At 37.9% G+C, this 25,407-nt stretch overlaps 1 protein-coding gene across 1 annotated transcript in view; it reads left to right on the top strand.

Annotated features, from left to right (window-relative positions):
• Positions 1–20,402, top strand: part of OPRK1 (opioid receptor kappa 1) — a 30,812-nt gene extending 10,410 nt beyond the window's left edge. Inside the window, exons 3-4 of the mRNA XM_026516516.4 lie at positions 5,713–6,065; positions 16,348–20,402. Of these exons, the coding sequence (XP_026372301.1) occupies positions 5,713–6,065; positions 16,348–16,880 (886 nt within the window). The 3' untranslated portion in view covers positions 16,881–20,402. The remainder of the gene's footprint in view (positions 1–5,712; positions 6,066–16,347) is intronic.
• Positions 20,403–25,407: the final 5,005 nt, after the last annotated feature.

The following is a 25,407-nucleotide window of genomic DNA, read 5'->3' as shown; positions in this document are numbered from 1 at the left end:
TGATGAAGGCGGGGGGCGGGGAAGCTTGACTATAACCAGAGAGAAGAGAGGGTGTGTGTGTGTTGTCAGCATGGGGGACAATTGCAGGTAAGAGCTAAAAATAACTGAAATCAATAAAATGGAAAACATGTTTGTATTTAAAGCTATATGGTGATTACCCATCAAGATTATGGGTTTGTTATGCTGTCATAAAGTTAAAAGGAGCTCCTGATTAAAGAAGAATCATTTAAATTTAAAATAAAAAAGCACTTGGGCAATCAATACATCTCAACAGCAAGGGATGCTAATTGTTCAAGAATGAGCTCTTCTACCTGCACAGTGTCTGAGCACAGCAGGCCCTTGGGAAGAACAAGAAGATGTGAGACTGCTGTGGTTCAAGGTCAATGTTCCCCCCCCATGCCTCATTTTTCGTGTGGCAAGTGCCATGCTCTCCCAGAAACCCTGCCTGGTGACACTGATTCCTGATAGTTCAGCAGATAACCTTGTGTGTATATGGCTGCCAATCCAGAAGCCACCCCTCAATTCTCGGTAAAGAGAACTCCAGTAAGAAGGTCTTGAGTTAACATATGATGAGGAGCATTTCTCACTGCCGGAGACACCCTCCACCACGTAGCCAGGTGATGACCTTCCTCATGGCTGGCACCCTGGGTTCTCTGGTTGACCTCTCTTCCTGGCCTGCTTCCTGCATCCCCTCCAGTACATCTTACCATCATTTCCAGGTTTGCAACATTGACAAGTGTAGTGAGGACAGCCCGCAGATTTTGCTCTTTTAGTGCCATATGCTCCTGTGGTGTGTACGCTAAAAAGTGCAACCACTCGCTGCCAGCCCACCTCCAGCTTCTCTATACGAGCCAAAACTTCCCACCCAGATGGTGCCATTTTACTTGAAATACTTGCACATTTTTGTAAAGCAGGGTGGATGAAATGGAAAATAATTTCATATCTTATTGTAGTAAGAAAGCTTTCTTTTTTCCTCCTTCGGGGGATATTTGACTGAAAGGACTAGCTACTATCTCCTTTTGATTAAATGAACAATACCAGATTGTGAGGGTCTTATTATCACACTTTCACAGGATTCGGTCCGGTATAGCACATAAAAGACCCTCAGTAAATATTTGTTGAATTCATAGTTTATTCACTAGTTTGAATTACACCTGTCCGTTCTCCCTTTCAGTGTGGTAGGTTTATAAATATGTATCTTCCAGACCCCTGGAGAGAGGCCTTGCCCTGCTGCCCTTTCCAGATTGTCCCACGGAGGTCTGCCTTTGCCAACATTAGAAACATCACTTTAGAGTGCCTGGGTGTCTCAGTCAGTTAAGCATCTGCTTTTGGCTCAGGGTCTTGATCCCAGGATCATGGGATTGAGTCCCGAAGCATTGGGCCCCCTGCTCTGTGGGGACTCTGCTTCTCCCTCTGCCCCTCCCCCCTCCCCCGCTCCTGCTTGTGTGCCCTTGCTCTCTCTCTTTCTCCCCAAGAATCCCTGATATTAACAAAGATTGTAGCAGGTAGTGCCTTTGACTTCTGCTCTCATATTTAGTGACTCTAATATTGCAAAGGCACAGGTAACTAGGGAATTTATTATCACAAAAATAAATAAAACCTTAAAAAAATTTAAAAAAAACATCACTTTACTCACCTGAGTCTAACTTGCTTCACTAATATTAGGGAGAAGACTGGCTAAACTCGAGGAGCAGTTGTCGTGAGAATCAGATAAAAAACGTGGAGATCAAAGCACGGGCCTTTGTAAATTATACAGTGCTTGGGGGGTTTTAAGAATGCAGAGGTTTGAGACTTGCAATGCCGTTTATAGCCATATGACTTTGAGAAATGCACATTACTCCCGTGAGTCTCAGGGGCATCATCTGTAGAAAAGGGATACTGATACCTACCATGTGATGTTGTGGCAAGGACTGAATGGGATAAATATGTGGGATGTACAGCAGAGTCTGACACAGGGAGTGTTTGAAATAAATGGTTACTAATATTGTCATCATTAACATGAACCATCTCAAAATGAGAGTGACGCCCTGACACTGGGATGCTGGCAGATCTGGGGGTCTCTATGGCAAGAGGGTGCTGGTATGTCTCTAGGTCTCTAGGTGTCTCTGGCCCTGGGGGCTGGTGACAGTGGTAGTTCTTACATGAATGGTCTGGGCAGAGCTTGTTTCTCTGGGAGCAAGAACTTTTGCTACAATTAGTATTGTTAAAATTAGTGTAATTTGTAGACATTTCTGTTATAGGTGCTCATCTCTCTTATTCTGAGATCTGATGACAGGATTTGAATTCTTTATAAATTCAAGGCTTAAGCAATTTCATGTATTTATTTGTTAAAATATTTTTGAAAAGCTAAGAGAAATTGACTTATCATTTTATGATTAAAGATGTGTATTATATATATAATATGTATATATATATTTCCATCAATTTTTATTTACATTCTAGTCAGTTAATATATAGTATAATATTGGTTTTAGGTATAGAATTTAATGACTCATCACTTACATATAACACCCAGTGTTCATCACAACAAATGTCTTCTTTAATGCCAATCACCGATCTGGCCCATCTCCCCACCCACCTCCCCTCCAGCAACCCTCAGTTTGTTTTCTATAGTTAACAGTCTCTTATAGTTTGCCTCCCTCTCTTTTTTTTCCTTCCTCTATGTTCATCTGTTTTGTTTCTTAAATTCCACATATGAGTGAAATCATATGGTATTTGTCTTCCTCTGACTGACTTATTTTGCTTAGCATAATATACTCTAGCTCCATCCACGTTATTGTAAATGGCAAGATTTCATTCTTTTTTATGGCTGAGAATTATTCCATTGTGTATATATACCACATCTTCTTCATCCATTCATCAGTTGGTGGACACTTGGGCTCTTTCCATAATTTGGGATGATTAAGATGCATATTATATTTTATCATAACTCATATTTCATTCCATTCACATTCTTCTAGCATGTAAAGTTGCAGGCATCATTTTTACTATTATCTTTCATATTCAAGCTGAACCATGGCTCTAACCAAAAACTAGGTTCCTTTTTTTCTTCTTGTGGTGACTGATGGCTTCCACATACATAAGGGAAGGAGAGGAGTTGAAGACCATGAAATAAATTAGGCATATTCTCTGGATTAGGAGCTTTCCATTAATTATTTCAGGAGCTCTATAAGATAAACATTATATTTCCCATTTTATAGTTGAGAAACTGAAGCTCCGTATTTAGTGACCTTTCCAAAATCTAACAGTTGGAGGGAAAAATAAGAACTGGAACCCAGGTCTACCCAACTGTATGAGACAGGGAACATCTGTCTAACTTCATAAAGTAAGAGGAGAATATCAGGGTCACTAAATATGAGAGCGGAAGTCAAAGGCACTGCCAGCTACAATCTTTGTTAATATCAGGGATTCTTGGAAAGAAAGTTGACAGAATAGGAGGTTGGCTTGTAAGATACACTTTTCAAACATAAAACCATACCCTAAAGAACACAACATTTGAACAGATAGCATTTCAGTCTTGCTCACTGGAAACATTTGCTTTGTCTCAGTAAGTGGACTTTCCTAGGTATCTGTGTCTTTTTAATCACTATTTATTTATTTATTTACTTACTTATTTATGAGAGAGAGCAGAAGCAGGGGAGAGGGGCAGGGGGAGGAGCAGACTCCCCACTGAGCAGGGAAGCCGACATGGGATTTGATCCCAGGACCCCGAGTTCATGACCTGAGCCGAAGGCAGATGCTTAACTGACTGAGCCATCCAGGCGCCCCACATTTAATCACTTTCTAAAACTTGTAGGCCACTTAATAATATTTGAGTAAAATTGTAAAGGTAAAACTTAACATATTTTAAAGTAAACTTCTCATTCTCCAGATTAAAGCACTGTTTAGATAAAAGAGCATCAATTGAAACCCACAGATACTGACTCTGTGCCATTCTTCACCATGCCTCCATCCAAGCACAGACAAACCATTTTGTAGCAAGAAGGAAAGAGAGGAGGGGAGGATTTGAGGGGAGGGTGAGTGGGATGCTGAGAGTAAAGTGTGATCCTATGTGTAACACATTTTGAATCAGGTCATCTACTGCCTTTACGTTGAGTATGGCCATTTGGTTTTATTATCTTTATGTGACAGGACCTGAAACTCAGAAAAGTCATACACTGAATCCAGACTCTGGATGATCTGACTTCATAGAAGACCATTCTGCCTCCCAGGAGAGCCAAGGCCGTTCTGTCACTACATGTTAAAAGACATTTCTCATGTAGAAGTTTATGTATTGATTCATGTTATATGGTGCATTCAGGGTTCTATAAAGTAAACTAAGATTTATATGCTACCGTGTTGGGTCCATGAATCAATGTATGCAGCAAACATTATCTACAAGTAGTAAATGGTTTGTATAAACGTTCAACTACATATGTATGACTGCGCTATGCAGATACTCTCCATTCTGCAATTATTTGTTACTCTTTCAAGTGTTTTAGGAAGTAAACTGAAAGTCCAGTGGTCAAAAAAAAAAAAAAAGTTTATGTATTGAAAGACATCCTAGCAGTGATCAATAAAAACCAGTGATATTGATTTTACAGACAAAGCGTAATTTTCCATAAGGCAGCTCCTTATAAACGACCTTTAATAACAGTCAAAGCTATATCATTAAGAATGTACATGGGGCATGACTGATTTAATTACGATAAGGTCTACAAATCTGAGGTGTGTAGAAAGTAGTTAACGTGGATTTCTCCTACATATTCAGAGGCATTTGGCCTCTGAAAACCTGCTGATACTGTTTGGAATGTTTCATGCCCTATAGATCCCTCAGGGAGCATTCTCTAAGTAAAACAATCCTCTTAATTCAGTTGTAGTTGAAAATGGAATTGTTCTAAACTTGATGTTATGATGGAAAGAATAATTTAGGCTTAAAGGCAATGTTTTTGACCTGTTTTGAAAATTACTGTCCCCTTAGTTGGAAGAGAACAACTTATGTGCTTTAAAAATCTCTCAATATGAGAGTAAAGAAAAACTGAGTTATTTCTCACCTACTGTGCTAGATTACATTTAGTGCTGTGATGTGTATAAGGAAGAACTCAGCCTGCTTTATTTACATAATGCATGTAAGATGAAAAACTAATGGCACACTGGCAAACAAAAATCAACACATTTAGCTGTGTTTTAGCCATTGAAATTGAATGTATTTAAAAAATGAAAACCAGTTTGAATTTTCAAAAGACGTAATTACAATGATGGATTTCTCAAAATGACCCTGAGGAAAAGTTGAGTAAGCTTTATCTTTGTTTTACACAGTGAAAGGGAAGTAATAAAGTATGTAAAAAAATGCTTAAAGGCAAGCAACTCCAGATAGGATTAAAATGAATTGTCAGTCACAAAATAAAGACCTGTATTATGTGCGAGTCTGTCAAAAAGATCTGTATGTATATTTATCTATTTATCTATGCTATTTTCTTTGCCTTTTTAAATTTAAATATATTTTGAACAAAGCACTAGAATAAAAGCTAAGTCAAGTCAGAGATTTTTGTCCATTTTTCCTACTACCCCTAATATCTAGAACCATCCTTTTACATATTAGATGCTCAATAAATATGTAAAGAATAAGTGAATGAAAAAGAAATTTAATAAGTCAAAGGTTGTTACAAACACATTTACCTCATGGACTTGACACAAAGTTGAAGAGAAATGATCTTGTTTCTTGTCTTTTAGATACACAAAGATGAAGACAGCAACCAACATTTATATATTTAACCTGGCGTTGGCGGATGCTTTAGTTACTACAACCATGCCCTTCCAGAGCACGGTCTATCTGATGAATTCCTGGCCATTTGGGGATGTGCTGTGCAAGATAGTCATTTCCATTGACTACTATAACATGTTTACCAGCATATTCACCTTGACCATGATGAGTGTGGACCGATACATTGCTGTGTGCCACCCCGTTAAGGCTTTAGACTTTCGCACACCCATGAAGGCAAAGATCATCAACATCTGTATTTGGCTCCTATCGTCATCTGTTGGTATATCTGCGATAGTCCTTGGAGGGACCAAAGTCAGGGAAGGTAAGGGCAGCCATGTTCATTTCATTTTTAACAACCCTAATTCTAATTTTATGAACTTTTAATTTGCAAGTGAGTAGAACACATATCCAGGGGAAAAACCAATTGCTAGTGGAAATACAATGCTTAAATCCACGGAAGATGAGAAACACAACAGTTTTGTGCTTTCCATATTTAAACAGAGGATGGGATAAAGACATTACCCAAACACAGATGCCCAACCTATCTGCTATTCTGGACGTGCTTATCAGAATCAAGAGGGTTGGAGATGAAGCAGGGAACCATAGGCATGTGGATTTTTAGAATACAATCCATTGCATGCTGGCAATTGTAAGATATACCTACTTGCTCCTCTTCTTTCTCCCTAAAAAAAAAAGGACCCTAAATCATTAGAAACCTATGCTGGCTCTTTACTCTTTTTCTTTAGGGGTTAATCTCCAGGTCACTATCATAACAGCTTCATTTGGCTGTAGGACATTCAGAATTGGGTTCACAGATGGATGATAATACACATGAGCAAAACTTAGATTTTGGACATACTAGTTCTTATCCAATGCAAACAGGATACTTGATGTTTTCCCAATATTGCTAGGCTAGTGGTTCTCACCCCAGGCTATGTGTTGGAATTAACCTGGGCACTTCAGAAAATACAGATGATCCTTGAATAATGTGGGGGGCACCAACCCCATGTAGTCAAAAATCCTTGTATGACCTTTGACTCCCCCAAACTTAACTACTATTAGTCTACTGTTGATCCAGAAGGCTTACTGATAAAATAAACAGTTGGTTAACACATATTTTGTATAGTATATGTTAATATGCTGTATTCTTACAAGAAAGTAAGCTGGAGAAAAGAAAATGTTATTAAGAAAATCATAAGGTAGAGAAAATACATTTATAGTACTGCTCTGTAATGAGAAAAATCTACATAAAGTGGACCTGTGCCGTTCAAACCCATGCTGTTCAAGGGTCAACTCTACTGCTGCCTGGGTCCCACCCTGGGAGGCTCTGGTTTAATTGACCTGAGTCACAGTCTGTGTATCTAGATATTTTTAAAGATTTATTTATTTATTTATGAGGAGGGTGAGTATAGGGAAGGGAAGAGAGAAACTTAAGTGGACTCCGTGCTGAGCGTGGAGCTCAATGTAGGGCTTGATCCCAAGATCCTAGCCGAAATCAAGAGTCAGGTGCCTAACCATCTGTGCCACCCAGGTGCCCCTGCATGTCAAGATTTTTAGGATGTCCCCAGGTGACTCTGACCTGTAGCCAGGGTGAGAACTACTGTTCCAGCAGTTTTGCTTTACTATTAAAAGTAAAGCAATGAAAATATCTTTGGTCTTAGTAGAAATTCATTGAGAAGAGGGGAACAGAACCATCACTTTGTACTTTATAAATGCTATTTATTGCTGTAGCAGTTCTCTAAAATGTCTAGTTTGTTAGGGAGGCTCATGATACCTGTAAATACAGATAGTTGAATATGTGGAGTAGGGACCTGCCAGATCATAGAAAAGGCAGGTGCTAAAATCATAGCTTACCTGGCATAGTCCACATTTGTAATGAAACACAATCTTTTCCCTCTTAAACTATAAAATGAATTTCCAGCTTAGCCATGGAAGGTGTTAAGCTATAATACTTGGTAAATTTTAAGATATGTCAAACTTTATCAGAGAAGCATTTTAAAATATAATTAATTACACACAGGATTTTGTTTCTTCGTGCATACAACACATGGAAATACAGTTGCAAGAAACTCTTCCAACCCTAGGGTGTTGATGCTTAAGAACTGGATTCAAGAGGAGAGGCTGCATATACACCATGAGGACTTGAGGAATGGGCCAGATAATAAAAGAAGATGGTGATTTTCCCCAGGGCAAATGAAAAACTGATTTTGAGATTTCATGACATACTTGCAGACTTAGCCACTACAGTCTTCTCATCATTTCCAGAAAAATGACATCCTAGAAGCAATGGATTTTAATTTGGTTTTTGAAAGATGAAATGAAGATAGATGTAGGTTTTCCAGGAAGGAGTTGCTGTAGATGAATGTGTGCAGATGCCGTGGAAGAAAGGATCCACCAGCATCGGGAGATTAATTTGTGCAGCAAATAGAGGGGAAAATGGGAGAAAATTAAAGTAATCTTGTAGACGGTTCCTTCCTTTCTTTGTTTCTTTTATTTTCTAAAGCAGATTTTGTTTATGTGATGAAATATTGTCCCTGAACCATCTAGTATGCTCATTTTTGACACTCCATGTCAAGGCTCTTGCATGACCAAGAGGAGTATTTTAGACATTCTCTATGCCCTGAATCAGAGCTGAATGGCATTGATAGTTTATAGTGTCGTGTTTGTGGAGAATGCTCACTGAAGGAAATCAGGCATCAATTGCATTAGAACACATCCACCTGGATGAGAAATTTCAGCTAATGCTTCTGAGTTTCTTTCTGGTATCTTTTTGGTTAAGAGCACATATTCTGGAAGCAAAACGCCTGGGATTGAATCCTGATTTCACCATTTAGGGACAGTATCCTTTTGGAGACATTACTCAGATTTCTGTGCCTCAATGTCCTTCCTTATCTGCAAAATAGGGGTAAATAATAGTGCCTACCAGTTAGGGTGTTTTCCAGATCTAATGAGTCAGTGCATGGAAAGCTGAAAAGCAGGGCCCACGTCTAGTGAGCCCTTGGTAAATGGTAACTAGCATCTTTATGTGACATGGTGATTTTAACAGGTCCTGCCTTATTGCTTATGTTTATCAACATCTGTAGGGTATTCATTCAATATTGAGGGCTCGTGTGTACAGCAAAATTTTCACTTTATGGGCATATGGTGTTAAATATAACATTTTACATAGTATACATGTGTGTACTGTGCATATTACATGTGAACAACTCAGTGAATTTAGAGATAAATATACACCGGTGAAACCATCACCCCATCAAGACCACAGACAGTTGGTCTGAAGTTTCTTCCTGCCCTGTTTATTATTTTTCTTATATGATAAGAAAATTTAACATGAGATCTACCCTCTTAGCAAATGCTGAGTATGGAGTACAGCATCATTAGCTATAGAACCTATGCTGCATAGTAGATCGACAGAATTTTTTACTTGCATAAGTGTACCCTTTGACCATTGCCTCCCATCCCTCCTGCCCCAAGCTCCTGGAAACTACAGTTCTACTCTCTGCTTCTATGAGATTCCATGTATAAGGGAGATCATATAGTATTTGTCTTCTGTGTCTGCCTTATTTCATTTAGCATAATGTTCACCAGGTCTATCCATGTTGCCACAAATGGCAGGATTTCTTTCCTTTTAAAAACTGAATAATATTCCATTGTGTACGTGTATATACACCCCATACACCACATTTTCTTTATCCATTCAATCTTTGGTGCACATTTAGTTTTTTTCCCCGTATCTTGGCTATTGTAAATAATGCTACAGTGAATGTGGAGTGCAGATATCTTTGAGATATTGATTTCATTTCCTTCATATATATATCAAGAAGTGGAATTACTGGATTATATGGTAGTTCTATTTTTAACTTTTTGAGGAACCTCCATACTGTTTTATAGTGGCTGTACCAATTTGCATTCCCATCAACAGGGGTTCCCTTTTCTCCACATCCTTGCCAACACTTACCGTTTTTTTTTATTTTTGATAACAGCCACCCTAACAGGTATGAAGTGATATCTCGTGGTTTTGATTGGCACTTCTCTAATGATTAGTGGTGTTGAGCACCTTTTTTAATCCCATTGGCAGCTTGTATGTCTTTAGAGAAATGTCTATTTAGGTTCTTTGCCCATTTTAAATCAGGTTATTTGCTTTCCTGCTATTGAGTTGTATGATTTCCTTATATATTTTAGATTTTAACCCCTTATCAGATACATGATTTGCAAATATTTTCTTCCATTCTGTAGGTTGCCTTTTCATTTTGTTGTTTCCTTTGCTGTGCAAGAGGTTTCTTTGTTCTTGTTTTTTGTTTTTTTTGGGGGTTTTTTTTGTTTGTTTGTTTTTAGTTTGAATTAGTTTGATGTAATCTCACTTTTTAATTTTTGGTTCTGTTGCTTGTGCTTCTGGTGTCATATCCAAAAAAAAAATTGCCAAAACCAGTATCAAGAACCTTTTCCCTTATGTTATCATCTAGAAGTTTTATGTCTTTATTTACATTGTCTTTAATCCATTTTGAGTTGATTTTTATGTATGGTGTAAGATAAGTGTCCAATTTCATTCTTTTGCATGTGAATACCCCATTTTCTCAGCACCATTTATTGAAGAGCATATCCTATCCCCATTTTCTATTGTGGCACCCTTATTGAAGATTACTTGACTATGTATGTGTGGGTTCTTTTCTGGGCTCTTTATTCCATTCCATTGAAATATGTGTTTGTTTTTTAGTCCAGCACCAGACTGTTTTGAGTATTATAGCTTTGTAATATAATTTGAAATCAGGAAGTGTGATACCTCTAGCTTTGTTCTTATTCAAGATTGCTTTGACTATTCAGGGTCTTTTGTGATTCCATATGAATTTGAGGATTGTTTTTCCTTTCCTTCCCTTCCCTTCCCTTCCCTTCCCTTCCCTTCCCTTCCCTTTTCCTTCCTTCCTTCCTTCCTTCCTTCCTTCCTTCCTTCCTTCCTTCCTTCCTTCCTTCCTTCCTTCTTTCCTTCCTTCCTTCCTTTCTTCCTTGAGAGAGAGAGAGAGAGAGGGGTGGGGAGGGGCAGAGGGAGAGGGAGAGAGAAAATCTTAGGCTCCACGTTCAGTGTGGAACTTGACATGGGGCTCAATCTCACAACCCTGAGATCACAACCTGAGCCAAAATCAAGAATTGTACACTTAACTGACTGAGCCAGCTAGGTGCCCCTGAGGATTGTTTTTTCTATTGCCTTGAAAAATGCCATTAGGTTTTGATAGAGGTTGCATTGAATTTGTAGATTGTTTTGTGTAGTATAAACATTTTAACAACGTTAATTCTTCTGATCCATGAACGTAGGATATCTTTCCATTTATTTGTGTCTTCTTAAGTTTCTTTCATCAATGTTTTACAGTTATCAGTATACAGATATTTTAGATTTATTTACAGATTTATTTCTAAGTGTTTTATTCTTTTTGATGGTAACATAAATTGTTTCAGATAGCTTATTGTTAGAAATGCAACTGATTTTTGTATGTTGATTTTGAATTCTGTAACTTTAGTGTTTTTGTAATAGTGCTTTAATGGAGTTTTTAGGGTTTTCTATACATAAGATTGTGACATCTCCAAACAATTTTATATCTTTCTTTCTGATTTGGATACCTTTTATTTCTTTTCTTGCCTAAGTGCTTTGGCTAGAACTTCCAGTATTATGTTGAATAAAAGTGGTGAGAGTGAGCATCTTTGCTTTGTTCCTGATCTAAGAGGAAAAGCTTTCAATCTTTCACCATTGAGTAGGATGTTAGCTGTGGGCTTGTCATATATGGCCTTTATTTTGTTGAGGTACATTCTTTCTATACTTAATATGTTGAGAGTTTTAATCATGAATAAATGTTGAATTTTTTTCAAATATTTTTCTGCATCTATTTAGAGAATCTTTTGATATTTAATCTTTCATTCTATTAATGTGGTGTATCACATTATTTGATTTGTGTATGTTGAGCCATACTTGCATCCCAGGGATAAATCCCACTTGATTATAATATATGATTCTTTTCATGTGCTGTTGAATTTGGTTTGCTAGTATTTTGTAGGACTTTTGCATCTCTGTTCATCAGAGATATAGTGGTGTCCTTGTCTGGTTTCGGTATCAGGGTAATGCTGGCCTTATAAAATGAGTTTGGAAGTATACTTTCTTCTTCAACTTTTGAAAAAGCTTGAAATGGATTGCTATCCTTTTTAAATGCTTGATAGAACTCACCAGTGAAACCATGTGGCACTTGGTTTTCCTTTGTTAGGAGGTTTTTGCTGTAATCTCCATCTATTTGTTATTGGTCTGTCAGATTTTCTATTTCTTTATGATTCAGTCTTGTAGGTTGTATGTTTCTATAAATTTATCCATTTCTTCTAGGTTATCCAATTTGTTGACATGTGATTGTTTATAGTAGTCTCTTAAGATCCTTTGTATTTCTGTCTTATCAGTTATAATGTCTTTTCTTTCATTTAGTCTTCTCTCTGTTTCCTGGTCTAACTAAGGGTTTGACTTAGTTTATCTTCAAAAAACCAACTGTTTTTTTTCTCCTGTTTTTTTGGTCTCTATTTCATTTATTTCTTCTCTATTCTTTATTTCCTTCCTTCTAGTAACTTTGGGCTTTGTTCGTTCTTCTTTTTCTAGTTTCTTTTTTTTTTTTTGATTTTATTTATTCATTTGACAGAGAGAGACAGCCAGCGAGAGAGGGAACACAAGCAGGGGGGTGGTAGAGGAAGAAGCAGGCTCATAGCGGAGGAGCCTGATGTGGGACTTGATCCCAGGACGCTGGGATCACGCCCTGAGCCGAAGGCAGACGCTTAACGACTGCACCACCCAGGCGCCCCTCTAGTTTCTTAATCTGTAAAGTTAGGTTATTTATTTGAGATCTTTCTTTCTTTCTTTTTCTTTTTTACACCTTAGTCCACAGATTTTATTTCTCTACGTAAGCAGAAAACATTTTATTTATTTTTCTTATAATTTTTATTTTGTTATATTAGTCACCATACAGTATATCCCCAGTTTTTGATGCAATGTTCCATGATTCATTATTTGTGTATAACACCCAGTGCACCATGCAATAAGTCCCCTCCTTAATACCCATCACCGGCCTATCCCAATCTCCCAACCCCCTCCTCTCTGAAGATCTTTCTTTTTTCTTAATGTAGGTGGTTATCACTATAAATGTCCCTCTAAGGACAGCTTTTGCTATATCCCATAGTTTTGGTATATTGTATTTCTATTTTCATTCATCTCAAACATTTTTAAATTTTCTTTGATTTCTTCTTTGATCCATCGGTTGTTCAGGAGTGTATTGTTTAATTTCTACAGATTTGTGAATTTTCCAATTTTCCTCCTGTTTAATGTCTATTTTCATGTGGTCAGAAAAGATACTTGATATGATTTCAGTCTTCTTAAATTTGTTAAGACTTGCCTTGTGGCATAACATATGTTCTATACTGGAGAATATTTCATGTGCACTTGAGAATAATGTATATTCTGTTTCTCTTGAATGGAATGTTTTGTATATGTCTGTGAAGTCAATTTTATTTTTTAAATTCATTTTTTATTTTTTAAAAGATTTTATTTATTTATTTATTTATTTATTTATTTATTTTGGTGGGGAGGAGCAGATGGGGAGGGAGAGGGAGGAAAAAAGAATCTCAAGCAGACTCCACACTGAGCTCAGAACTGCACCCAGGGCTCAATTTCATGATCCATGTAATCATGACCTGAGCCAAAACCAAGAGTCAGACACTTAACCCACTGAACCAGCCAGCCCCCCCCCAGTTGATTTATAGTGTTGTTCATGTCTGCTGTTTCCTAATTGATTTTATATCTGGATGATCTATCCATTGTTGAAAGTGGGATATGAAAGTGCCCTATTATTGCTATCTCTGTCTCCTTTCAGTTCTGTTAATATATGCTTTATATGTTTAGCTGCTCCAATGTTGGGTGCATATATACTTAAAGTTGTTACATCCTCTTGAAGGCTAGGTTCTTTTATCATCATATAGTGACTTTGCCTCTTATGGCAGTTTCTAAGTTGAAGCCCGTTTCATCTGATGTAAGGATAGCTATTTCTGCTCTCTTTTGGTTTCCATTTGCATGGAATATCTTTTTCTATCCTTCACTTTCAACCTGTGTGTTATTAAAGCTAAAGGTGCATTTTTTTTTCCTGAAAGAGAACATTTAATAGAAATGGTGCATGTGGACTTGAATTTCCTCGATGATCACCTCAGCACTCTGCTTTCTCTTTGTTGGTATAAGTTTAGCTTCACTGACATATCTGGAAGATTTTTCTAACTCTATCACTGAATGTTTTCCAAAGTCTTGTAAAAGTAGCTGTAGTTGATTATTTCAACCATTCAGCAAATATTTATTGAGCTTCTACAGCATACAAGACAATTTGTTAAAGAGGAAGCTGATTAAACATCAGCTCTTACATTGCCTTACTTATCTCAGCAGATTGCTCTTCCATAAGAACTACTGTAATCAGTCCCCATTTTCAAGGGTTTCCATGTAGTATTCATTTATTCACTTATTTAACAATTTGTATCCCTTAAGCACCTTATGTTCTTATTTAACGATTTGTATTCCTTAAGCATCTTATGTTCTTGCCACCCTATGTGGCAGGGATTATATATTGGATAAAGCAGGCTGGTTATCCACCCTAAGGTAGTTTGCATTCTGGTTGGAGAGAAAAACGCCAGGAAAGGTAACACATTATTAGAGAAGAGCTTCTGTCTAGCTTCTGTCATTATATAATGATTAAAAAATAAAGTGAGTGTAATATATAGAGAGAAAATAAGTTGCAAGGGAGACAACTATTCAAATGGATCAGCCTCTGTATAAATATCTCTGATGTGACATTTAAGGTGAGGCCAATCTTAAGAAAGAGATAATGTTGGAGTACACAAAAGCTAAGCATGGAAAAGACAAAACAAAACTAGACATGTTCCCTACCTTCAAGGAGATTAGATTCAATAGACAAATCAAATCCAGACTAGTATATTTTTTAAATTCAGATTTTCACAATGTGCACCTGTCAAAAGTTGTTTAATAAACATTTTTTGCAATGATAATAGTGATGATTTTTTAAAAAATGATTTTAACTGTTAGTATTCCCATAAACACTAAACACACAAACTAAAAAAATGCTCGTTTGTTTTTAATAGTCTTCGCAGTAATAGTACTTTAAACAGCGATTTTTTTAGAGAATCAAAAATTACGAGTTATTCTGGAAGTTTGCATTTACTAATGACAGGTTTGATCTGGTATCTAGTTGATAAAAGATATGTTTCTAAGATAGTCATCTTTATTAATTGGACAAAAATGATTATATTCTTTGTATTGTAAGTACGTCTAATTAAAATTCTAAGATGGTACATTTTGTTTTTACTAAGAGATATTTGATTAAGATCACATTAAAATGTTTTAGAAAATATAAATAGAGATGTTTCACTACTTAAAAATATTCTTGTTCAATTTTTGAAGTAGATTTTTCCCAATATCAGAAGAAAATATCATTATAAAAATTATGCTCTTATTATTGCACATGATTACTTTATCAGTAAGGAAGGATCAGGACAAAGAGTTTTGCCTGCTCTGTGTTCAATGACTTCTCAGAGGGAAGAGGAAAAAATGTGAACTGGTTGATGCTTGGGGAAGAAGGGAGACCCAGAGGGGTGAGCAGGCCCTCAAGGAAGGTATCAAAAAAGTGCTTATCCTGGGTCTCTGTTCTTTCTGGTCTCTGCTTTTTTCAATACGAGGGTCACTCCAAAAAGAATACTATCCAGCAAAGAGAAGCAGAGCAAATAACACAATTTTCCAAGTAATCAAATAAAATATTTGTTTTATCTGTTACATAGTCAGTATTGGTAAAAATGAAAAATATTTCTCACATGAATTTCCTTGATGATGGTGTTAATGAGGATGATTTCCTCCTCCTTTTCCTCCCTTTCCTTGCTCTGTTTTTTTTCCCCCTTTCTTCCTCTTTCTCTTCCTTCTCCAAAAGTTTACTCATGTTTCAACAACACCCTTAATCAATCGATTCCATTAAGTCGCAACTCCTGGATCATATTTAGACACATTTTGTAAACATTTTTACTGACCCACGTAATGCTTTCTTGTAAATCACTTGATGTTTTCAGACAGGTTGGCTTTTCCTAAATTGAATGGCTAGATTTGAAATATTTAGTTATTTATTACAAATAGTTACTAGCTTTTATTGTCAGAGGCTTAGGTCTGGGAGAATTGTTAATGAATGGAAATGAAAGTAAGGACTTATGCTATAAATTACCAGTTTAGCTCTTCTGAAAGTCATCCACATCAAACTGGTTTCCACAACTACATAATTCATATTGCTAGCTAGTAATATGTATTTCATAGCATTGTGTATGTTACCAATAAATGGTGACTTTCTGGTTTCATTGATCTAGGCACTGATAGGATGGTTAATATACATAGCATTCATTCCTAACTTGGTGATCTGCTTCAGGTAATATCATCTCACCATAATTAGACCTTTATACCCAAACATATTAAAACTCACTTTCAGAATACTTTGCAGCCACAGTAATAAGAAAAAATTTTCTTTTTGTGCTTCTGTTTTGTTCACCTTGTCCAGACATGGATATCATTGAGTGCTCCTTACAGTTCCCGGATGATGATTACTCCTGGTGGGACCTCTTCATGAAGATCTGTGTCTTTGTGTTTGCCTTTGTGATCCCTGTCCTCATCATCATCATCTGCTACACCCTGATGATCCTGCGCTTGAAGAGTGTCCGACTCCTTTCTGGCTCCCGAGAGAAAGATCGCAACCTCCGTCGAATCACCAGGCTGGTCCTGGTGGTGGTGGCGGTCTTCATCATCTGTTGGACTCCCATTCACATTTTCATCCTTGTGGAGGCTCTGGGGAATGCCTCTCACAGCACAGCTGCCCTCTCCAGCTATTATTTCTGCATCGCCTTGGGTTACACCAACAGCAGCCTGAACCCCATTCTCTATGCCTTTCTTGATGAGAACTTCAAGCGGTGTTTCAGAGACTTCTGCTTTCCAATTAAAATGAGGATGGAGCGACAGAGCACTAGTAGAGTCAGAAATACAGTTCAGGATCCTGCTTACATGAGGGATGTTGATGGGATAAATAAACCAGTATGACTAGTCGTGGAGATGTCTTCTTACAGTTCTTCAGGAAGAGATGAGTGTAATGATCTCGGGTTAACTCAGATTAGTACTGAAGTCTGAGATGGAAAGGTAGAATTTTTAACAAACTTTTAGAAATCTCATGGTCTGAAGTCATAAGGTGCAGGCTGGGTTAGCCACCCAGGTCAGTGGGAGCATCAAGGCTGTAAGGATGGAGTACAAAAGATTGGAGTAAGCAAATACAGCCCCTTTCTAAGGCAGGAAAGCAAGGCTGACTCCCAGTTCCTTTGATGAACAAAGAAATAAACCTCTTTCTTCTGGTTACTTAGATTTAGTCTAGGACCCATCTGCTGTGGCTTTTCCATGCAATGTGGTTCCAAAAGCTCTGTTTATTAAAAAAGGACAAGGAAAAAATTATTGGTTTCAGAGCTTAGTAGACGTCCAATCCATTGCTTTGCATTGACAACAACAACCTGAATAAGAACAAGAACAATTTCCAGGGCATGTGCCCAGCTCACTTTATGTTACGTGGACACACATTTCATATGGCTGTGTAGTGACGATTCCGGCTTAAGTATGGCTTGGACCCACACCTGAGGTGTCTGATGTTCATGTATAATAGGAAATTATCTTGATATTTATGAAGTTACTTAAACGTGCAAAAGGTGGTTTCCAACATAATTTAATTTCTTAAAAGGCACAGTTTGTTTTGCAGCATGCTATTCATATAAATAATTTCATGATAAAGCATGTCCTGATGTCAAGAAATATAAAGTGGCTTAAATATCACTGTAAGTATATATATTTCATCTGTAAATAATAGTATATGTGCAAATAAGGACTGGGCTTGCCTTCCAGCCAGGCACTTTCCCAATGACACACTAACAAGATCCCCTGAGTTATTGACAGTTGATGTGGGGACATTTTGTGGCAACATGAGTTTCTCTCTGGGAATCGGTCAGACAACATCTCTTCCAGACCCCTGAGCATCATTTAGGCCTTCAATGGTGCTCATAACTCATGTGCTAAACAACCACAAAATATTTCACTCATTCCCAGGTTGTTGACTTGGCAGAATCTAATTTGTATGCACCATCTCTTCATGACTATATAGCTGTTACCAAATTTTCTCTATCTGTGGAGGGAGGGCATTTTGCTCATGTTAATCTTGGGCTAGGATTTTGTGCCTTTTGGCAGGAAGTAGAAATGTTCCTAATTGTGGGCTGAACAAGGATATTATGTCACCCGTGGTGCTTGGACATACCTTGCACTGTGTTCTGTGAAGAGCATACCAGCTGAGGATAATGCCACGAGCAGCACATTTAGGATAATTTTGCTAAAACTTCCAGATGATATATTCATACCCTCATCTTTCCCCTGAAACTTATGATTTCAGAGGTAATGGCTTTTTCTGTAATTTGCCTCTGCAGAAGAAAGCGATAATTTAGAAATAACACCTGTCTCTTCTCTTCCTTAAGCCTACATGTTTTCAGGGCAGCACCCCCTGAAATTTAATGGGAAAATCAAATGTATAGACCTACATACTCATAGACATCATTACATCTATAGTTTCTGTTCACTGTGTACTTTCTGTCTTGTGTATATACGCTCTCCTTTTGGAAACAAACCTTGTATTGAAGGCTTTATATATGGCTTCAGAATTTTACTATGATGATGTTTGTCTACATTTCAGATTTTCATGACATCTAACAGATGACTTAAGGCAGAAAGGCAAAGTTCTTCCAAATGAACCCAAATGTTCTTTTGAGCATTTCTTAAATTTCATTGATTTTCTTTGGTGTCTTTGTATTCTTATAACTAAGTGTAGATAGGAATGGCTTAAATATTGGTTGACATTCACCCCATGGTTAAAAGTCTTGGCTACCATATAGAAGGTATATTTATACAGAGAGTAGTTTCTGGAACAAGCCCTACTGATGTGAAAAATATGCAAATCTCTTTATGGAACAGTAAGACCCAGGAGATTTTCTTGAAAGATTCTTATGCAGTGTAAAAATACACAATCATGGAATAAAATTATAGTAATGGGTTCTCTTTCACTTAGCACTCCATGTGCCCTTATGGCATCTGTTGTCATTGTTGGAGTCTGAACTTTAGCCAGATTATCCTGCATGTCTTTATGTCTAAGTCTTTATGTCAGCCCATGGAGAGAGAGAAGTAGCTCTGAGTGCCCATGAGAGCTGTTCTAAGTTCTCTATTATTGTGGGCATCAATTTCCCCAAATTGGAAGAAGAGAGTGGGTTTGTCATTTTAGGGCACTGCTTTAAGGAATGAAAAAGCAAGTCATATATGTTAGAGAAAATACTACTTACACAAAAGTATTCATTTGTCAAAAGTGTGCACATGTGTGCATGCATATGCAAGTTAATGTGTCTGTGTGTGCATAAGTATGTGTGTGTGTGTTCATGGGATCACGTGGGCATGCATATGTGAAAGTGTGAACATATGTCTTTCTGTGTGTGCATTGTGGGTGTGCATGCCTGCATGTGTGTGTGTGGATATATGTGTGTGATTGTGTATGTAAGCACGTGTAAGTATACATGTTTGTGCATGTGAGTGTGCTTGAGTATGTGATTGTATGCGTATGCATGTGTGAGTGTAAGTGTGTGCATATGTGTGATTGTGTGTGCACATGCATGTGTGTGTGAGATGAGGTATGTCTGTGTCCCATGTCTTGATAGTCCTGCACTCTCATCACAGCAAGGAGGGCACACTGTCTGCTATGTCTCTTTGATACCAGAACTGTGTGTATCAAATCTCAAGATCAACCCTACATAAATTCCATCTTCCTACCCTGGTGACTTCTGGAAGATAAGATCTAGTGAGGGGTCATAAAAAGACACAGAGAAATGAAACAGCCATGCAAGAGGCAGCAATGAAGATGAAAGCCCATAATTCTAACTGGGAGGATACTGACATTAATATCTCAGAAATTCTCTTAAGAATCTAAAAGCATCCCCTATGCCAAGAGTTTAAGTCAAAACTCAAAGCGTAATGCTGTAAAAGAAACACAGTTTAAGAAGTTATTTTGAAAAAATCAAGGAATATTCACACAAATCTTAAGAAAGTGGTTCCATTCTATGATGTATTGCTGAGAGATACAAGTTCTTAAATGTGTAGAACCATTATTGGACAATTTATAGAGGTTTCATCTAGTATTGGGACATAATAAGATGAATAACTGGAATAAAAGGAATACATTTTATTGGTATTCTTATTGGATGGCTTTAAATTAGACCTTTTTAGAAGAAAACTATGACAAGGCTGTATGTCCATCCAATGAGATTTATTTTCTAAACAAGAACTGTTTGGAAAATTAAGCATAAATATGAAAATACCATCCCAAAAAGGCATAAACCTGTTTGCCCTAAGGCAGTTTTCTTCTCTGAAACAGAAGTATACTCATATATTCTTTATTATATATATTTATATCTCGTACTTTTGGAAGGTGATAATTATGCATTGTATATAAGATTGTGTGTCTTGCAATAAAATAAAAACTGCACCTGCTCAAAATGCAGCAATCTATTACTGTGGTAAATCATGTATTCTTTAATGCTTTGATGATGCTGTACTTCAATAAGAACAATGGTAACTGTTTCTCAAAACTAAAAACAGTCTCCTTGATTTTTCATCCATGACAATGTTGTAGAGGATTAACGGAAAAAAATAACACATGTAAAGATCTAAACCATGATCTTAAATTCCAAAACCTACCAATCACTTAGGAAAATTCACGCCTTTCCACAGTTATGCTGTCTAGATCCCAGAATCGATGTTACATGCAGCCTTCCCTATGGAAAACCATATTTTCTTTATGGAAAATATTCAAAATTCAAAGTGAAGCTGTCCCAACTCTCCTGCCCTTCTTCCAGTACAATATAACTGCATTACCACCATGAATTACCTGTTTCTAAGCCTCATGGTATTTGTACACAGAAAGAGTAATTTAAAAACCAGTATCTTGACAAAAGAGAGATTTTTTTTTTGTAAGTAGAAACAAAGTTAGGAAAAGGAAATTAAAGAGGGACTCCTCTTGCTAATTGGAGAGAACACACTAGCAGGTCCTACTTTCATTTAAAACAACAAATTTCCTGTTGCAAACTTTATCTTTTACCGATAACTCAATTTCATTGGGGATTGGATATCAAGTATGTTATAAATTGGACTGGAGAGAAAACTCAATACGTAGCAAATTTTAGGCATTATGATATCTTCTTCTCTCTGTAATTAATTTGCTGCACTGTACATTCCTACAGATAGCCTCCAGGTTTGTGGAAACTAGTGATAACAATAAAAAAGAAATATTATAACTAAATTTTCAATAGCTGTTGCTTGAGAGGATGTTCAATCATATTTATGTCAGTAATTATGCCAGATTCTGCATAGGTAAACAAAACAGATACAATTTTAATACTTACATCTAAGAAAAACAAGCAATAAGGAAATAATTACAATGTATAGCAATGAAGGCATAATTTAGTGGATGCAACCCAGTCTAAAAGGTTTATCTATGCATTTATGTAGACATACTTTTAAAAATGCTTGATCTATGTCTATACATTGCACTTGAAACTGCTAGAAAAGTTAAGAGTAACAGTATTCTTACATATGAAGATAGTTAAAATGACAACTACTAGTAAATAATATGGACATTGTGGGTTTTAAATAGTCAAGGAAGGCTATATGTTGAAAGCCAAATAATTTAGGAAACACAGCCTTGGAATTACACCAGAGGGTGAGACATTGATAATTATAAGCTGTGCTGTGAAGGTGTTTGTAAAACACAGACCAAACTACAGGGTCTAGTGTAGTTACTTTCAACAATTTTTAATGGAACTAGGGAGGAAAGAGTTAAAATAGCTGGTGCAACCAGCTTGTGGAGGAGCCCTCTTTACAGGTGGGACAGGAAAAAAGACTGGTAACTGCCTAATATCCTCAAGTGGGTCTCTGATAAATATTGATTTTTGCCTGATGGAAGAGACATTATCTATAGAACGCCCTTAGCAGGATGTCCCTGGCTAGAAGATTACTTGTAATAAACTAATAATCTACAAGTTTATGGTTTTGAAGGGCATAAAGAGAATTTGTTTCTAATGTAAACACTCTCCTTACTGTTTGAAGTGGCCTAGAATTTCATCAGAAACTTCAACTGTTATTTAGGGGAAGAGACTCCATGTTGGATGTGGGAAAGAAGGACCAGGGACCACCCATGTACTCTTGGATGCCTCTCTACTTCATCAAAGCTGTAGAATTTCTGTATCCTTGAAATTACAAATAAAACTTGATATTTCTGTGTCATAATGTGCCTCAACCAGAAATTCACGCTAAAAAGATACTATTCAAGACTGAGAGTTATTAACAAAAGTATCAGTTGAGTTTTGATTTAAAATTAACAATGCTGAGGGAGTTAAGATGGCGGAGGAGTAGGGGACCCCTTTTTCAGCCGGTCCCCTGAGTCGAGCTGGATAGGTACCAGACCAGCCTGAATATCCACGGAATCAGCCTGAGATGCAGGAAGATACATCTGGATCTCTACAAATGAACATCTCCAGCGCTGAGTATTGATGTAGGAAGCGGGGAGCCGTGAAACCGCACACAGATATTGGAAGATAAACAGAAGGGGGAGGGAGCCGCACCGTTCAGGTGCCAGGAAGTGGTTGCCACCTGCACGGGGGAGCGGGCGAACTCGAAGACCGGCACCCACGAGAGAGCGAGAGAGCAGACTGTAACCGTGAGCCAGGGAACGCGTGTGACCAGACGGAAACGGAGCTCCGGTGTGCTCACTGGAACCAGACTGAGACCGGGAGCTCTGAGAGCACGTGGGGGCAGCTGGTGGCTGGCGGTGTTAGAAACATAAAGGACAGAGTCACGCCAGCCCTGGAAGTGAGGGCTGGGAGGCCTGGTGTGGGGCGCACACCCCAGGATGCTGCAGGGTTGAGCAACACCAACAGAAACAGAGTTAAAGTGGCCAGAACATCAGTGGAGAACCGTCCATTATCCCTCTGTCCTGAGACAGAGGCTGAGATTCGGCCACTGCTGCTCTCTCAGAAGAGGCACAGCAAATTGCCAGAGAAAGCCACCAGAGAACAAAAGCCTGGAAATACCGGCTCACAGTGTGCCCACCCTCACCCCCCTCACAGGGGACACGGAGACTCTACCCAAACAGGGTTGCCTGACTATGGCCACAGCAGGCTCCTCCCCCAGAAGGCAGGCTGAAAAATCAATAAGCCCAGATTCCTAAGATCCCTATAAAACAAGGGCACATGGTCTGGGTCCCAGTCAATAATTTGGGCTCTGGACAACCCCGTAACCTCTCCTCATCAGAATGACAAGAAGGAGAAATCCCCTCCAGCAAAGAAAAGACAATGAGTCTGTGGACACTGCCACAGAACTAATGGATATGGATATAACCAAATTATCAGAAATGGAATTCAGAGTAACAATGGTAAAGATGATGTGTAGACTTGAAAAAAGTATTAATGAAAATGTTGATGAGAATATAGAATCTCTAAGGGCGGAAGTGAGAGTGAATCTGGCAGAAATTAAAAATTCTATGAGCCAAATGCAGGCAAAACTAGAGGCTCTGACGGCCAGGGTGAATGAGGCAGAAGAACGTATCAGCAAATTGGAGGATGGGTTAGTAGAAGAGAGAGCTAAAATAGAATCTGGAGTTAAAAAAATCTACGCTCAAGAACATCATAGGTTATGAGAGATCACTGACTCAATGAAAAGTTCCAATGTCAGAATCATCGGCATCACTGAGGGGGTAGAGAAAAAGAGAGGTCTGGAAGAGATATTTGAACAAATTGTAGCTGAAAACTTCCCTAATCTACCAAGGGAAACAAACATTCGTGTCCAAGAGGCAGAGAGCACCCCTCCCAAGCTCAACCACGACAAACCTACACCACGTCACGTCATAGTGCAATTCTCAAATATTAGATCCAAGGATACAGTATTGAAAGCGGCCAGGGCAAAGAAATTTCTCATGTATCACAGCAAAGTTATCAGAATTATGTCAGACCTGTCTACACAGACCTGGAATGAGAGAAAGGGTTGGGGGGGGGGAGCATTTTTAAAGCTCTTTCAGAGAAAAACATGCAGCCAAGGATCCTTCATCCAGCAAGGCTGTCATTCAGAATTGATGGAGAAATAAAGACCTTCCAAAATCGCCAGTCATTGACCAATTTCATAACCATGAAACCAGCCCTACAGGAGATATTAAGGGGGGTTCTATAAAGGTAAAAAGCCCAAGAGTGAAACAAAACAGAAAGTCACAATCTATAGAAACAAAGACTTTACTGGCAACATGGCATCATTAAAATCATATCTCTCAATAATCAGTCTCAATGTAAATGGCCTATGTGCTCCCATAAATGCCACAGGGTTGCAGATTGGATAAAAAGACATGACCCATCCATTTGCTGTCTACCAGAGACTCATTTTGAAACTAAAGATACATTCAGACTGAAAGTAAAGGGATGGAATACCATCTTTCACGCCAATGGACCTCAAAAGAAAGCTGGGGTAGCAATTCTCATATCAGACAGATTGGATTTTAAACTAAAGACTATAGTTAGAGACACAGAAGGGCACTATATTATTCTTAAAGGATGTATCCAACAAGTGGATATGACCATTATAAATATACATGCCCCCAACAGGGGAGCAGCAAGATACACAAGCCAACTCTTACCCAGAATAAAGAGACATATAGATAAAAATACATTAATAGTAGGGGACCTCAAACTCCACTCTCAGAAATAGACAGAACACCCATGCAAAAAATCAACAAAGACACAAGGGCTTTGAATGCCATACTCGACGAGTTAGACCTCATAGATATATATAGAACACTACACCCCAGAACCAAAGAATACTCATTCTATTCTAATGCCCATGGAACATTCTCAGGAATAGACCATGTTCTGGGTCACAAAACAGGTCTCAACTGATATCAAAAGAGTGAAATTATTCCCTGCATATTCTCAGACCACAACACTCTGAAATTGGAACTCAACCACAAGGAAAAATTTGGAAGAAACTCAAACACTTGGAGACTAAGAACCATCCTGCTCAGGAATGACTTGATAAATCAGGAAATCAAAAATCAATTTAAACAATTTATGGAGACCAACGAGAATGAAAACACAATGGTCCAAAACCTATGGGATACTGCAAAGGCAGTCCTAAGGGGGAAATACATAGCCATCCAAGCCTCACTCAAAAGAATAGAAAAATCTAAAATGCAGTTTTTATATTCTCACCTCAAGAAGCTGGAACAGCAACAGAGGGACAAGCCTAATCCACACACGAGGAAGCAGTTGACCAAGAGTAGAGCAGAAATCAATGAATTAGAAACCAGGAGTATGGTAGAGCAGATCAACAGAACTAGAAGCTGGTTCTTTGAGAGAATTAATAATATTGACAGACCACTGGCAAGACTTATCCAAAAGGATAGAGAAAGGACCCAAATTAATAAAATTATGAATGAAAAGGGAGAGGTCACAACCAACACCAA

Source organism: Ursus arctos, unplaced genomic scaffold, assembly GCF_023065955.2.
Source record: "Ursus arctos isolate Adak ecotype North America unplaced genomic scaffold, UrsArc2.0 scaffold_6, whole genome shotgun sequence".
In the NCBI taxonomy this organism is placed as follows: Eukaryota; Metazoa; Chordata; class Mammalia; order Carnivora; family Ursidae; genus Ursus; species Ursus arctos.
The sequence above is the reverse complement of the archived record's forward strand: the minus strand, read 5'-3'. Positions and strand labels throughout refer to the sequence as shown.